This window comes from Chlamydotis macqueenii, chromosome 1 (genome assembly GCF_036417535.1).
Source record: "Chlamydotis macqueenii isolate bChlMac1 chromosome 1, bChlMac1.mat, whole genome shotgun sequence".
NCBI lineage: Eukaryota > Metazoa > Chordata > Aves > Otidiformes > Otididae > Chlamydotis > Chlamydotis macqueenii.
The window spans coordinates 93812620-93829559 of NC_141556.1; the positions used below are offsets into that span (position 1 = coordinate 93812620).

Consider the following 16940-nt stretch of genomic DNA (forward strand, 5'->3'; position numbering starts at 1 on the left):
CTAAACCATCACAACATGGATGGTGTACTGTGCATGTGCTGGCAGCGTCAATCCATCATTTCCATTGGAACAGACAGTGTGACCAACTTGTTTTGCAGCTGATGTCTGGCTGAAGTCTTGCCTATGTAGTTTCTTGAGCACAGCCACTCTCCATCACTGTATCATTAAATGGGTGTTGTCTTGCTAACAGCTTTCATTTTGCACCAATTCCTGTTATTAAATCCAGAGATTGACATTTACTGCGACCTGGGCTCCAAAGGTAATGAATGTATACAACTGAAGGATCAGCAGCTGACTTGATTTTAAAATAATATTTGAAAGATGCACTTAACACTAGTGGGGAAGGGCAGGGGCTGCCCTTCCATAACCATTTGGTGGTAATAGGAGAGCTCTTCACACTCACCATGTTCCTTTCCTCCCAGTGGCAAAATGTCTTTGCTGTTGTTTTGCTTTTCTGACTATATGAAGTCTCATTAATGACTGAACAATTCAAAAGATGGTGTTTAAAGGATAAGAGCTTCAGTCACTGACTTTACACCAACACTCCAGAAACACTGGAGTATTAACAACAACTTTAAATGAAAGTTTTAGAAAGGGGGAAAACCATATAGCTCCAGACTGCAGCAAGAGACCATGCTGACTACAAACCTGGCCTTCTGCACTGTGTCAGTTAACAAGAACACACAACTCCAAGTAGTTGCTTGTTATTTGCTCAGTGCTTTGACGTGAATGACTTGACAGCTGTAGAAGTTCATAAACTCCTTGGCACTCCAACTCCCAGCACAGACAGAAAGAAATAATATCTCCATCCAACCCAAGAGCTAATCCAGAGGGAAATGGGTCACTTCTTTTAATAATAATGAATCCAAAGCAATTTATTATTTGCTAAAAACTCTAAAGGTCTAAAAATATTTAACACAAGCTTTTCAAAGCAATCTATATGGGACTTCTCCAGGTTTTCTCGATTCAACAAGAAAGCTGAACCTGTCCTATAGAAATAAAGAAGGGTCAACCCAGAATCATGGATGTTAAGGAGAAGCATATTTATTTAGAAAGACAAGCTTAAACATTAAAAGAGAGAAACCACTGCTGGGTTAAAAGGCTCCTATATTGGGCACAGGTCACTAAGAGTTCAAGAAGTATCAAAGGTGCACGCAGGTTAGTCACCAGGCCACTGCCAACAAATAATGGACAGTGCCTATAAAACGTCAGTGCCTCTGCAGAGTAGGAGGCATAAAAGTTCAATGTTGCCTTCATCTCTAATGCAATCTCCAACTGACAGAAGCTAACCCGACTCTGTCCTGCTTTGCCTTTTCTATCACTGGCTTTTAACTGGAGACAGAACACAGGAAACCAAAAGGGTCCCTGTTAGGGTTAAAACTTGGTCACCTTGCACTTGGACCAAAACTACGATCTCAATTCATGCCACTCCCTGAAAAACCATTGCGTTCAACATCTCATAACCACATCAGAATGACGGCTTATTATTTCTTTGTCTATTCCTGTCAATCCTCCTATTATGCATCTGGATCAACTCAGATAATCCCAGAAACAAAATACATTTTCACTTTCTCTGTCAGAATCTTGGAAGCTATTATTAGGAATCATATAATTTCTATTAAGGAAAGTGAGCTCCTGAAATCAAGACTTTACAATAGAAAGACACATTTAAATAATGTTTCTTTTAATTTCTGTAACTCCAAGAAACCACAGATTTGTTCAAAAAAAACCTAGCATCTCTACTTAAACAGTAAATCAATATATAGTATAAGAAAATATTTCCATAAAAAAGTACAACTCACGACCTGTCCTAAAAATCCTCTTTCTTCTGCAGAAAAAGAACACAAGAGTATCATAAACCCTTCATTATTTATCTACTAAATATAAGATAAGTTACCTGACAGCTTTAATTCCTCTATTTCAATCACTGAACGGTTTTCACCAAAATGTTGACTAAGCAGATTTTGTAGATCTGCAGGGACACCAGGTTTTGGAGTGGATTTTTCCAGAATATCAGAAATTTTCTTCTGAAAAAACAAGTAAAACTGGTAAGTACGGCATTTCTATAATTTCTGCTCTTTGACTACCTACGACCACTGTAAATAAATGATCCTCCATAACTTTATACAGTTATATTGGCTTAATTCTAGCTTAATTAGGAAAACATGTTACAATGGGACAAGATTTCCACTGGCTTTAGTGGAACGCAGACTTCAGAGGCAAGTTCAGATATTTTGATGAGATGGCCTGTGAGCCCAAAGACAAAAATCTTGTGCACTCACCTGAAATGTTGCAGTAACAAAAACAAAACTGAAAGCTGGTTTTGTGAGTTTTGCTGTTGTTACACTTAAGTATCAGCTTTCATAATTTCTTTTAATTTACTATTCATAAAGCATAACAACAGGAATCAAGTGGTTATGTAAGTCTTGGTTATATTTTGATTAAAACAGGGTAACTATCTATCTATTTTGGAAGGAAAGATAGCTACCTGTATTTACAGAATACCGTCATACAAGCATGATGAAAATTAGTTAAAAGCTCACAAAACCACAAGTCAAGCAGAAAGAGTTCAGCAGCTGCTTTGTTCTTCCAAAATGTATAATTTTTTAAACCAAACTACTAACTTTTAGAGCCTTGACATGACTTCATAATGATTGTGTTTTACACCTTAGGAACGTTAGCAAGTAACAGGTCTGAGTTTTCACCGAGGTGAAAGTGCTGCTCTATTTTTCCCCATAATTAAATGGATCATTGGGGTAGAATAGCCCAGGGTTCCCACTGTCTGAACAATCTGCCGGCATTTAAGAAAACAGCAGATTTTGAAGGACAGAGGCAGCCTGGAGAGAATGGCAAGGATGTGAAACCTCTCTTGTTCTCACTGAGAAGTGATTCATTTCTGAGAGATCAGCTCAAGGCTTCTCAGCTGCGTAAGCTAAACCGAACCTGCTGTCATGAGGACACATGGCAGCATAAGCCTGGAAGGGAAAAGGAGCAGGAGAGTGTAGTTAGGATGGAGCTGAATCTTTGATGGTGGGATATGTAGAGATGAAGTGCTTATGCCTTCCTCTCAGTCCACCTTTGGCCTGGTGCAGAGGCCTCTGCAGTCCCTGGAAGACTTTCCAGTGAACATCTGGCTGTTCGGCAGGTTTTTGCAGTGCCTGAATCTGTAGCACTCCTTCCCAAGATTCACCCTCATTTGGCATCGTTGTATTTTTCTGCTATGGAACAACCAGCTTCTCAAAGAACGACCACAGGCCATCTGCAGCACACACAGCCTTTGCATGAGGCTCACAAGCACACCTCTTCATTGCTGTTCCTATGAACTACAAACGCCTTTTTTTCAAGAAATCTGTCTCTTCAGTGACCCACATTTGGGAACCTCTGATTTAGCAGACAGCAAGACAGGACTATCAAGCTCATTTTACTTGGTAACTTAGCATAAGCTGTTGTTCCACAGGACCATTACGTCATTCATCAGGCCACTTGGTTCCTCCAGGAAAATTATGACACTCTGGAGGGGAGAAGCCTGATACTAATGAGAAATTCTGTAAGAGCAAGAGCAAGGACACCTGAGCAAACTCTCTTCCTTCAAGGAGAGCTGTGGGGAAATGTTCCTCACGCAGGAAGTTTTATTATTTTTCTTCCAATTCATTCCAGATGCTTAAAAACAAAGGGTTTTTTTTTCCCCCACCCTTTTCCTTAATTTGGAAAGAGCAATTTGTTTGGAATCCGTAGATCAACCTGATATTTCCTGATGGATTTTTTGACAGGCTGTGTATGTACACTAAGTGGCCTAGCCCCACTGAAACCAAAGGTGTAACTAAGCGCCTATTGTTTGCCTGAGACCTGGGATCTTTTTGTTAGGTCTGGTTCACCAATCTCTGTCGTGGGATGCATTTGCTCTGGCAGCAGTGGAACAAGTACCCCCGCCACTTCTGCTGGAGCTGCATTTAAAGTTAAATCCCGTTCTTCCCTCTTCCCATTCCCTGGATGATTGAGAGGCCTGACATAATATAAAAAGGACATCTCAGCCTTGTGAGGGAGCCAACTATTTACAGTCTGTCCTGAAAGACAATTAACTTGCCTGGTGCCATATAATTTCCACCTAGAGCGCAGAGCGTGTTTGTTGTTGAGGGTGAGTATGGAACATGGCCAGAGGGACAATACAGAGTATTTATTTATATACTTACGGTATGAGGAGAAGAGTGAACGAGGACAGCTCTTGGGTCAAAAAACATAACAGCAGCTGGAGCCTTATCACACTGCTGAAATGAGGTAGACTCTGCAGCAACTGAAAGTCCACCTTTCTTTGATGCAGTTAACATTTTCCCAATGTGCAACACTTGCAAGTTGGGCACAGACATATACAATCCTTGAGTGGACCACAGACGCAGTGCCACAGTTTGGGTTGGGAATGGACGTTTTGAGTGAATTAAAAAAAGGAGAAATTTATGTTCTTCTTTAAAAGAGGCTCCAATATTATGACCATATTACTTGTCGTCATCACAGGGTCGTCCCAATTCTGAACCTTGTAATAGCACATACACCCACTGCCCAGTCCCCAGACACACTCTAGGGACATTCATACCTTCTTTCTCCTCTTCGCCTTGACAGTGCTCTCTTGTTTTTCTTCAGGCTGACTCAGAAAACACTCTGTAGGCTGCAAAGCACAGATTTAAAAAAAATTTTAAAAACTCAACACAACAAAACAAGTAAGAAAAAAAAAAAAAAGATTCAACATCAAGTATCTGATCACCTGGTTGGGGGTGGGGCTGGAAAGTCACCAAAGGGAGGTAGTAAGAGGGGACAGAGAAATCACAATGCTGAGTTAGGAAAAAAAACCCCAACCAAAACAAGCTTCCTCATGTGTAGAAGGGATCTAATTCTTGCAGTTACATGTATGTGGAGTAACTTTGGAATTGAGATCTATGCTGCTGTAATCAAGAAAGAAATAAAAGAACCGAAAGTTGAAACGTACAGGTTGTAGTCACACTTCCATGAAATGGTGAAAAGCAAGTTTTAATAAATTTAAAAAATATTGAGGAAAACATGAACCAAACCTTTCAAAAACTTTATATTTTTAAACTCTATTATTGTGTGTGATTGTTTTTCTAAACTTTGCCAATTGTGCTTTAAAATAACTGGGTCTAAGGTGAGCATCCAGATGGCGAAAGATACTATGGAACTGGGCGAGAATAATTGGAAACAATTATGCTCTGGATTTCCTTTGACATTTGTAATGCAAAATTTAGGAAAACATGTTTTGAATTTGTTCTGCCCCATTCTTGCATAGTCCCCTCAGAGCAGGCAGAGTCAAATACTCACAAGAAAAATACATGGTGCATTTCAGAACAATCTTCATGCAACACATGTTGCTATTATTAACCCTCTTTTCTGTCTGAGTGAGCAGGCTGAATTGGTCCATTTGTAACAAGAATCCCTGTTCACATAAGCCAGGGTTAGGATTTGTCCTAAAATTGCCCAAAACAGAGGAAGCAACGCACAGGCTTTCCTTGTTTTGAGCACAGCAATTCTCTTTTCTTTTGCCTTCTTAGGGACTTCCACTTCATGGAAATGCAAATTAATCTATATAGATAGGCTTTAGAGCTTAATAAGTGACTCGATGAAGAGCAATGGGAAAAATAGGCTGAGCTGCAGGAAAAAGCTCCTTGATACTAAGATGCATCTGGCTGGAAAAATCTACTCCTGTGAGAAACTGCAAAGAAGTCTTATCACATGGAACATTAAAAGCTCAGGAACAGCAAATCCAGTGCTGTTCCCCGGGGAAAGCCTGGAAGAAAAGTATCAGCAGGAAAGGAAGCTTAGCTGAAAGGCAGAGAAGCTGCTCCTTCGTTCCCTTGTGAGGGCAGCTTCAACAGGGCCAAGAGGGCCAAAGGAAAGCCAAGACAAATTCAGAGTATCTGAGCCTTTCTGAGCCCTCCTTGCACTGCCTGCTGCCCTTAACAGGAGGACGCTTCATGACAACTAGTACTACACAACCCTGCCCAGCACATTTGTCCTTCCCCAAGTCCACTCTCATATCCTTATCAGAAGTATTTGGTGGAGTTTAATTTTCATAAGATGCCTATATTTCCCTTTTCCTCCCTACTCCCCTAGCTAATTTAGCTATAAAAACAGGACACCACCATTACAAATGACCTGTCACTTGCTCCTGCTTTCTGTGCCGTGATGCCACCACAGCCATCACACTTGCAAAGGCAATAACACTGTATAGAAGTTGGTTGAAGTTTGAAATGATACTTAGGAGCTACCAGAGAAAATTTGGCTAGGAACTGGCTACAGGCAGCTAAGCACTCTACAACTAGGGCTGGAATATAACGCAGCCTGGATCAATACCCACCCATGAGAAGTTGCAATAGGGACTGTACCTTGCCTCAACAACAGAGATCGGTCCCTGTGATTTTCTCAGGTATAAGCAATTTCACTAAAAATCAAGGGAACGACTGCAAGTAGAATCTCACTACAGCTAACAAAATTGTTCTGGGGCTAACATAAGCTTTTTGTTTTTATTTTTGGTTTGTTCCTTTTTTAAAAATATCTGTCCTGACTCTGATTCAAGTGCTTTTAAAACATCACCATGTATTTTTTTCATTCCTATCCCCACCATTATCGTTCCCAGACATTGAGACTGAAACAGAGCTACCCTCTGCTTTCAGTTCCTGCTCTACCCTTATGCATCCCAGCTGTCCATAGATACTCAAAGACCATTTGCCAGGTGTTTTAATCATAAATTCCATGTTCAACATCATATTTTTATGCAGAGAACAAGCCCCTTCTTTGGTTTGATTTAGTTAAGGAACACTACCAAGCAATCAAAAAGCCAGAAAGGGGTCAACGTGAATCTCTTTCCTCCAGCAGAATATGATGGTTCCCTATCCTAGAAAGTGTTACCACTTTCAGTATATCAAAAAATGCCACTCATTCAAGTCAGGCCCATTTCTCTCTTCATATATCTTGTGAATTTTTTAAAATAAATCTGCAAAACACTTCCAGTTGGTATCTGCATGAGAAAAGGATAAAACTGCGCCCCTGAGCTGAAAAATTTTCTCTAAGAGAAGCAAAATTTTCTCACTGATAACCCTTCATTCACATGTTTAAAAGTATCACCAAATGCCATGGCTTCTTTTTTGGAGGCAGTATGTAACCTTTTCTTTCAACAGCAACAGAAGTACACAGTAGGCTTGTAGTCAAAGCCTTGCTTCCTCAGAGAAGCATGTTAAGACTCAAAATTATCTCCTTTACAACAGAATATATATATAATTTAGGCATGGTACAGTATTAGCTCAGCAATAATAAGACCACTTTATTCCAGGAATAGGAAAACTTCATGGTGGTGAATGGCTGTAAACTTACATGTCTTTGATGATCTGCAGTCTGAAATATTTAGGTATCTGATCTAGACTGAACTTCCAACCCTTATTCAAATGTTAGTTGCCCATCTATTCATGCAATAGCTCTTTGCATGCCACCACTTAAGAAAAGATCATTTGCATGTTTTCCTTATGCAAGACACAGAGTAGACAACCTACTGTTTTTTCACATGTCCCTTGTGCTCTGTGGTTTTAAGCTAATTTTACATGGAAGTTCTTAAAATGCAGAAAACAGGACATTTGCGTTGGGACCATTGATTTATGAACAAAAAAAGTCACAAATTCCTTGTTTGTTAATCATAGACAGAACATAAAGTATTTCCTGTATTATATTTTTAACATTTTTTTCTTTACATGTTGACAAGTAACTGGAAATTCAAATGTAGAGTGAAAACATTTTTGTGAGTGTGTGAAAGTTTACATTCTAGCTCAGTCAGGTACTCTGACTTTTGGAGTTTGTGTCAAAGTAAACACATCAGTGCGCCATTCAGATTGGAGGCAAATTATTCATTTCATTGTAAGCCTGAGGACAGCCTGCAGAGTAAAAACATAAATGTTCATAATTCTATTTGGTTGTCTCCTGACTGGCTTTAAGGTGCCAAGTCCACTGCAGAATAGCTTCCAGCCTGTGAATAAGGCAGGGATGAGTAAAATGGGTTATATTATATGCACCAGAACTACAAAACTGCCAGCTTTCCTTAAATCCATCTGATTTTGCAATCATTTTGCTCTAAAAGACATGTAATAATATATCCATGACTTTGAGTTCCCATAAAGCATTGCCTCTCGAATTTGAAACACCAAATTATGCTATTTCAAAATGCAGATTGATATTCTTTATACGATAGGAAGAGCTGTGGCAGTTTTGCTACAGCTGAGCAGTCCCAGTCCACCTTGGCAGCATAACCCGTGTCGGTTATCCTTCCTAACGTTCTCACAGAAAGAGCAAAGCAACTCCTCCAAACAAACAGTCTTCACTTAGTTCTAAATGCTTAAGTGAAGATAATGGTGATAAAAAGTAGCTCCATAAGCATCCTCACCGAGTTGAAGTCCTCAGCATCTAAACCCCTAGTAGAGCATGTACAGGTTTGTCCTGTATTGCTCAGTTCTTTCTTTCCTAATCAAAATATGGAACCAGTTCATTTGGCTCACCTTACCTTTGGTCTCCTTGGAAAGACACCCAAAAGAGCAGTAATTGCTACTGTGTTGTTTATGTTTCTCTGTTAGAAAAAAAAAAATCTCTGCAAATGTTTTTTACTTGGGCAACTGCCTAGGCATCACACAGTGAATCTTCTATTTACCCAGGGATCAAAATTAATATTCATAAACTGAAGGAGAGATAGTCTCCAATGTCATTTTAGCTCTTTGACAGTCTTCAGTTGATTCTCCTGTAATAGTATCAGGAAGACAGAAGAAATCTACAACACAGTTCCTACTGATTTTAAAGGAAGCTTTTAGTAGTGAAAGGCTATGAAAACATCAATCCACGTAGACTTAAATTCTTTTTCACTTGGACTTTGCACTGGGACATGCTTGTGTAGAGATACTGTGCAACATTTAAATGTAGCTTTCAAGACCTTGTGTGTGCAGGGAAAGGGAAAAGATTATAGGGGAGGACATTTGGTAGTACCCTCCAGGTTTTTATCACCAGATAGTCACTTTGTAGGAGATAGCCATGGCAATCTCAACTCACACAAAACAAGAGTGAAGTTACTATTGAAATGTACTGGAATGCAATTGCTTCCAAGTAAGGCAAAATAATTTAATAAAACAATCTTATTAGATGAACAGATCAGACAAAGAGTGAAGAAAACTGGCCCTTTACTGAACGGAAGGAGACTACTTTTCCCTGTGCATTATAATCTCTGTGCCCTACACAACTGTTAAATTTTCAAACCCGCTTTCTTTTCTTCGTCACAGCAGATTTGGAAGCTGAATCTTGACGTGTTGCTGTCCTGTTATCACTTGCTTTCTCAACGGCTTCATCATCTGAAGGATCTAATGAGAAAAAAGAAGAGTTTTTGTTACTGTTTTTCAAATCCATCTCCTATCTTTGCATTCAAAAATAGGGATAAAATCTTCACCTGAAAGGCTGTCACAATAACACAATCTCAAGACTGGCAGTAAGTACAGCTGTAACATAATTTTTATCATTTTAGAGCACTGATATTCTAAGAAAAGTTCCAAGTTTCCACTCTTCTTCACAGGATTATATCTGGCAGGCAATATATTTCTTTATCTTTCTGGAATGCTGCACACTGAGTGCCAGCTGCAATGTCACAGCTAGAAATATTTAACCTTTCCAAAACCTCTCCTGAATTAAGCTAAGCAGTGAACAATGGAAGAAGATGTTTTTGACAAACCACATCTCAAGTCCCATGACATTTCTCCACATTATTTCAGAACAAGTAAAACAATCTTCGATTCACAGCACTGCATTCACATACACAATCACAAATCTATTTCATCAAACCCCCAAACAAGCAATAGCACTGGCACTCAGGATTAATGGCACTATGGTCCATAGGATCACTGTAAAAATACATCTTTCTTCCTAAGTTTGCTGGCACTTCTTTCAAAACAAGTAATTTCCTCCTATTAAAACAAGTTTTGCAGACGAAGGAAGAAAAAAATAATCAAACAAAACATACACAAAAATGCACACAAACCCCACCCCAGTCTTCACCTAAAAGCCCCAAATGCCCTGATAGCTGACACCAGTTATCTAGAAAAGGTAAAATTTCAAGATTGGTTTAATATACTATTGTTTAAAAATACATGCAGATATTTCCTGCAAGTACATTTTAATTGTATGTCTCTTTCTTTAGTAATAATTAGGCAAAGGCACCATTCCCAAAGTTTAAGAAGAATCTCCACAAGACTAAAAAAGGTCTATGAAAGAAGGTTTTGAAAGAAAACTATTTAAATTAAGATGTTTCTATTCATTATCTTCTTAATATCTTTTATCTACAGAGAGACTTTGAGGAAAAAATATCCACAGCAACAGTTCCCTCTAATAGTGCTATATTAGTGCTTAAGATATATTCAAACACATAAGTTTCTGCTGGGGACTGAATTACTTCTCTGATCATTGACAGAAGCACTATCATCCATTGAACTGAATAATTCCAACTGAGTAATTCAATTTCTGTACTTGAAATATTTCCGCCCAATAGATACTTAGTAATTCTTGCAACCTCCTGTATTCTGAAGTTGTAAATTGACAGCTTCAAGATTAAGTTATTTATTTTGAATAAAGAGGAACGGTATGATTTCTTAAGCATCACCCCAAGCATGGACAATATAACTACATCTATGCCATTGCTAGCTGTAAGCAGGGTAAATTGATCACCAGAGAACACGAGAGAGAGAGAAAATCAACTATGACCGGTATTTGCTAATTCCACGTTGAAATAGGCACCTATTGAAAAAAGCTAAGTGAAAGGATATGTGAAATATACGTCAAAGAATGTAACTGAGAGGTAAGCAGAAGGATATGAAGGGGAAAAGAATCTTTATTCATCCACAGATGCAACATTATCTATTATATGGCAATAAGGCAGTGGCTTTGAAAATCCTAATGCGAGAGAATCGGTAACAAAATAGGTACATATTCATGCTTGGAAAGATACCATCTTGCAACTTCCACTCCTTTTCCCACTTTGAAAAGCTTGCATAACAGTCAGCATCCTAAAGTTGGCTTGTGACAGCTGTTAGGAGTTCAAAAAAATTTTAGTAAGTGGAAAGCTAGCAAGTGAAGAAAATCAGTGAATGTTTTAGCAGGTTAGACGTCATTTGTCATGAAATCTTACTTGATATAGATTAGATTCTTGGCAAATTGCAAGAGCTTTAGAAACAGAACAGCAACTGAGAATGCATCTTCTGTCCAGCAGGACTAAGAGACTCCTAAGGGAAGGTGTTAGATAAAGATGTTAATGATCTTAATTTAGACCAAAACGAACACAGCACTTATCTTCAACTCAATGTAGGATAAAGACATATTCTGAAATCTTACATGGGGAATCCACCAAGAAAAGATCCTGCTTTCCAGATCTAGAGCAAATGCATGGAAGTGTGCACTGCATTTGTGGATGCTGTAGCTCAGCTGACCTACATACTTCCTTCTCTTCGCAGGCCCAGCCATCAACCCAGCAGCTCAACAGACTGTGGCGACCTAAGTGCTAGATGCCATGTGGGGTGAGGGACTGGTGGCAGCAGAAGAGCAGGGTTGTCACTCCTGGGAGCCCTTTACCACAGGCTAGCTGTGACATGAAGCTGCCCCTTAAGCTGATGCTAAGTCTACCTCAGAGGACACTAGGTCGTTGGCCATTCAAGGATCTCTTTTCAGAGGACACGAGCAAGGAAGCTGACAAGTCTACATCTCAGGCTTACTCATACATTAGGAAATATATGGCACTGATCTCCAAGAGCTTCCCTCATAAGCTATTTTCCATCTCTTCTGAGGGACAAATTGAGTCTAACTGACTCTCCTTCTGAGCTGCCATTTGGATCATGAACAAGAAGAATGAGCAGCCATCCCTAGCACAACTACCATTTTTGCTAGAACATCACTGTTACTGTCCCAAGAGTGTTCATCAGACATTGGCTGAAAGTGGAAAGTTTTCTGGGAAAGTTTATTGGCCACCAGAAGTAAAAAGGAGAGTACTCCAAAGCTCACTTCTTTTTTTTTTTTTTTAAACATCATCAATGGTGGTATGAATTTACTTTATTATAAATTTATTATTAATGTACAAAAAATATATCTAGTCCTGTACAGCCTAACGCGTGGCAGCAGATGAACAGGGGAAGACAGAAAGCTGAAGGACTGGGAGATTAACAAATTTCTTCCATATATTACAGCTCAAATATCTGTGTCAATCTACTGGGTTCTTCTCTCTGTTCTCCTGAGGATGGCTGAGTGCTCCTGTACCATATGCCTGCCCATGCACACCAACAGCTCTTTACCGGGCCTACTCCTCTCTGAAGTTGCTGACTACTTATGTCCTCTGGCCACTCTGGAATCTCAGATATGATACTTCATTAGAAGAAGCTGAAAAGTTACATCATCCAGCATATTCCCAAAAGTTAAAAAGGTGTCTTGGTAACTCAGTGTTACCACTGTGCATTACCATGGGCTTGTTTCCCTCTGTATCACCCTTCCTCTGGCAAATTTCTTGTGCTGCATTTTAGTAGGGCAGGTTCTGTGTTTGAGAACCCATCACTGACTTTTGCCTCTTCTGCCTTGACTCCAGAGACACTGGAGGAGTGACCACCTTTCACACACATGAGCTCCACAGATCCGGGGGCCTGGATGCACTACATGCAAGCAGGCTGTGGAGCCATGATATCAATAAAGTACATCAAAGGAATCATAACTAATTGCCTCTTTGTCCGTCTTTCTCACCGTGCTTGAGACCCAAATACCCATTCCAGAATATATCCGTGCGTGCCTCATTGAATTGAATTACTAAGACAGCTCTTCCTCAGCATATTTACTTCAAACTGGACATAAATGAGAATTGCATAAAATAGATTCAGGAGAAGCTGCCTGTGATCTTTAGGCATTCCTTCTTAAAGCCCACTTGGCATGCTCTGAAAGGCAAGCAAGAGTAGTCCAAGCTTTAAATAACCTCTTCTCTTTCTCATAACTAAAAGACACACTGCTAAGCAATAGCAGTCTAAAACTGGACAAATGGCTTCCATGATCCAAAATAGCCTGACAATGTACCACCTGTTCACTGCCCATCCGAGTTTTGGACTGCACTTTGGGAAGGACTGCAATGTCCTTCTCCGCTTTCAGCAAGCAGCCAGAAAGAGGGAACCAACGTCCAGCCCCAGGCTCAACAAACATCTGTGAAAACACTTCAAAATTGAGTGTCTTTCTGCAGTACCCAAATATCTTTATTTCATACAACAGGAGGACTTTTTACCTGTTCCAGAAACAGCTATTTATGTCCCAGTTGAGAAAGCAGCTCGTTTTGAGTTGTGATCGTTTGTGACACCACATCAGCTCCTGTGATGACAAGAGTGTTTTGTTGTGGGCAGCCAAGTGCCACAGGCCAGACTCTGCCAACCATGCTCACATTAAACAGTGCGCCTTCTTCTGCAAATTGTTACCTGGATGTCAGCGGGGTCATTCACAAAGTAAATCATAACTCGATGCGAATAAATGCAGAAGCGCCCAGCTCACAGATCCCAAACACGTCTGTAACAGAGCAGCACTGCTCGCCTTGCTCTGAGGTGTCAAGCTGCCCAGGAGACTCCTCTCTGCCAGAACAGCAGAGTGCACAAAGCCTTCCTTAACCATAAGCTGGCACAAATGCAGAACCTAATTGATTAATACAATGTTGACTTTCATCTCCCTTGCGGTGCAAGCGAGCAGGCAGGCAGGCGCTGAGGGAACTTGCAGCCGAAGGGGTGAGGTGGCTCAGCGCAGCAATCCTCTGCATCTGCTTTCCGGCAACACACGGACCTTACACAACCACAAGGTCACCAAAGACATCTCAACAGTCACGTAATGCTCTCGATATAGAAAAATAAACGTGAATTCCACAGCTCTTCGTGTTTTTTCCTTTGGTATTACATCAGTGGCATGTCACCAATAGGCTTTGCAGTCGCTACGTATTTATATAAAAAGTAATTTATACTTAACACACACATATATGAATAAGACTTTCTCATTTATTATATCAATCACTATTTAAAATCACTCAGTGCAATAGTTTCTAACTTCATTCAGATTTAATACTGGTATATACACATGTCTAAGTGCATCAACATGTATACTAAATATATACATATACACACCTATATTAAAAGTTACAACTGAAAAGGAACAGAAAATAATCTTTGGATTATGTGACTTGTGGTTTGAGCCAGGCTATAACTGAAATAAAGATAAAGGAAGCTCACAGAAATGGCAGCAGCTATGGAAAGTTCCTCACAGGAAGAGAAGATGAAGAGAACAGAAGGGTTTTTTGAGAGAGAAAGGAGGCATGGTGCTTACCACTCTTCTTAATACAGGAACAATGAACATGTAATTAAAGAGAAAGCTCACAATATAAAAATATTCTGTTGTGTCACATACCCAAAGATAACTGAGAGAGTAATTTCCACTAGCTTGTTTTTGGTTTTGTTTTTTTTTTCTGTTTGTGTTGTTTGGTTGTTTTTGGGTTGTTTTTTTTTTTTTTTTTTTAAACCTGGGAGCTAAGTGAGGTCAGACACCTATTTGATATCCAGAAGACCCTCAGTGACACAGGCCAGTACAGCACAAGTTCATTTCTTACCATTAAACTAATCTCTATGACGGAATTTGGAGGGAATCTGCCTTACGTGTCCATGAAGGAGACTCCCTCAACTTTTATTTGAAGTATCTGGCACTGTCCACAGTCAGAGACACATCCCTGGTCCCTGGGTCTGAACAGAAATCCCTGCTTTCTTCCTTACGCTCCTATCAGGACTATATATCAGTACTAAACTAGAATTACTTACATAAAAACAACGTTTGTATGTAATTTATTATTGCCCCCCCCACCTCCTTTCCCAACCTTGACTTCCATCCTCCTCCGACTATTCTAAAACTGCCCCATATTCAAAACCAGACTTCAAATAAAGCTTGTGTTTTCTGATTTTTAACAAAAAGGCCTGTACACTGTGGAAACAGGTTTTATATTTGCTATGTTCTTTTTCTAGTTTCAGGCAGTTTACAGGAAAGTATGTGCCTGTCACTACTCTGTAGGTGGGCATAGCTCATTCAATTGGGGTATGCTATGATAGAGTAATTTCAGGCTGCTTTGCAGGCTATTTTTTTTTTTATTTATTGGTTGATTAAACAGTGCTGATCAGTGTTCATTAATCCAGGGGGAAAATATTTCTCAGGGCTCTCAGCTTTAAATTCAGCAGACTGAAAAATATTTGATGCTGAGTAAAATGTCAAGTGTATTGGGCATATCTCGAGTTTTTTCTTAATTGCCATTTAGATTTCTTTTCTTTGGGAGAAAGGGAGAAGAGGGGCAGAGGAGAGGTCAGGGAAAAGAATAAAATTGAAGTCTGAGACTTCCTTATTATTCTCATAGTTTTGCCATTAGAAACTGGCCTAAATTTTCAGTGAATCAGATGAAACAGTCTTAATGTCAATGCACTACTTTTAATTTTTCTCATTGCATCTGTGCCGCATCTCCCACCAAGAACACAGAGTCCAAGGTCAGTTAATTTTCTGTAAAAGGTAACGGCTGTCAGCAAAATTGGCTCCCAGGTCCTTGTTCATCCTTACTCAGTTGAGAGGCTTCCTCTTGTGACCACAGTTGTGCTGAGCACAGCAACTGGGCTAAAAGTGGCGATGACAGTATTTTAACATACCACTACAGTATCGCTCACCAAGGCAGTAGCTCCTCAACACGAAGCTCAGGCGGGTTCTGCCATGCTGCCCACCAGTATCCAAAGGAATAGATGAGGTCTTTTAAATAAAACAGCCCTGGCTGGAGGGCTGATTAACTAAGAAAAAAGAATTAACATTTGAAATATTTTAAAGCCTTCCAAGCTCAACTACTTCCCTGACAAAAGGAAAGGGATAGAGAAACAAGGGATAGAGGGACAAGGAGAGGCCATCGGAACGGATGGAAAGGTGCTGGGAGAAGCAGGTATTCAAGTCAGTGGTGCACAGCAGCAGCTCAAACCACCTTCCTGGACAGATCCCAAATTATTCAGCTGTGTGTCACCAAAACTGCTAATCCTGAAAGGAGGATCTCTTTCACGTGCAGCAGGACAACAATCCCATCTAAATACCCTTTCTGCAGGCAATGGACAGCTTTGAATTTTCCTGTTAAGAAGCCTAATAGCTCAGGTACCCTGAAGCCCAAAGTGTAAAGCCAACTGGCCAAGCAATAGCTATGGAGCTCTTTTGGGAACCTCCAGACCAGCTACATGGAATGGCTAAGAACACAAATTTTATTAATATGGTTCTTCAGACCAGTTGCTGGCTTTGAACTGCCCGAGACATTATGGATCACAACGAAAGCTATGAACCCAGGAAAGCTAGGCACAAACTAGGGCCTGACTGCCTCCTGTATTTCCCTCTTAGTGGTGTGGATAGGAAACTCATGCAAAAGCCATCCTAAAGAAAACCGAAGTGCATACAGCTGTCAGACAAAATACTGTTCCATCCATCTTGATGAACTCATACAACCACTCTTAAAACCTTTTCCCCTCTTTTCAGGAAGCTCGCATTACTGGAGTTGGTCAGGCAACATTTACACCCCTGTATGCACAAACAGCACCACTCTATAAAAGCCTCTCCAAAGATTAACCACTACCTCCCCAAAGCCAACTAGCATATGATTTGTATAAGCAAGAAATCACCCCTTCTCCACAATATTCGTATAGGAGAAGCACATGTCACAGTTCCTGGCAAAGTATGACTATCCCTGTGCTTCAGGACCCACTCAGCACTGTGATTCCTTCTTTTTCTAAGTACTACCGATCTATCATGTATGGAAACTGCTCCAGCTGTTTGCTGTGAAGGGTGAAGAGTACTAACTCATGCTAGGGAGG

At 40.1% G+C, this 16940-nt stretch overlaps 1 protein-coding gene across 3 annotated transcripts in view; it reads right to left on the reverse strand.

The window, feature by feature from the left end:
- The window catches only part of CMSS1 (cms1 ribosomal small subunit homolog), a 250671-nt gene that overhangs the window by 9588 nt on the left and 224143 nt on the right, over positions 1-16940 (reverse strand). For all 3 annotated transcript variants that reach the window (XM_086761838.1, XM_086761827.1, XM_010116779.2), the window contains exons 2-4: positions 9289-9389; positions 4589-4660; positions 1898-2027 (exon numbers count right to left, since the gene is read on the reverse strand). In XM_086761838.1, coding sequence (XP_086617964.1) covers positions 1898-2027; positions 4589-4660; positions 9289-9389 — 303 coding nt within the window. The remainder of the gene's footprint in view (positions 1-1897; positions 2028-4588; positions 4661-9288; positions 9390-16940) is intronic.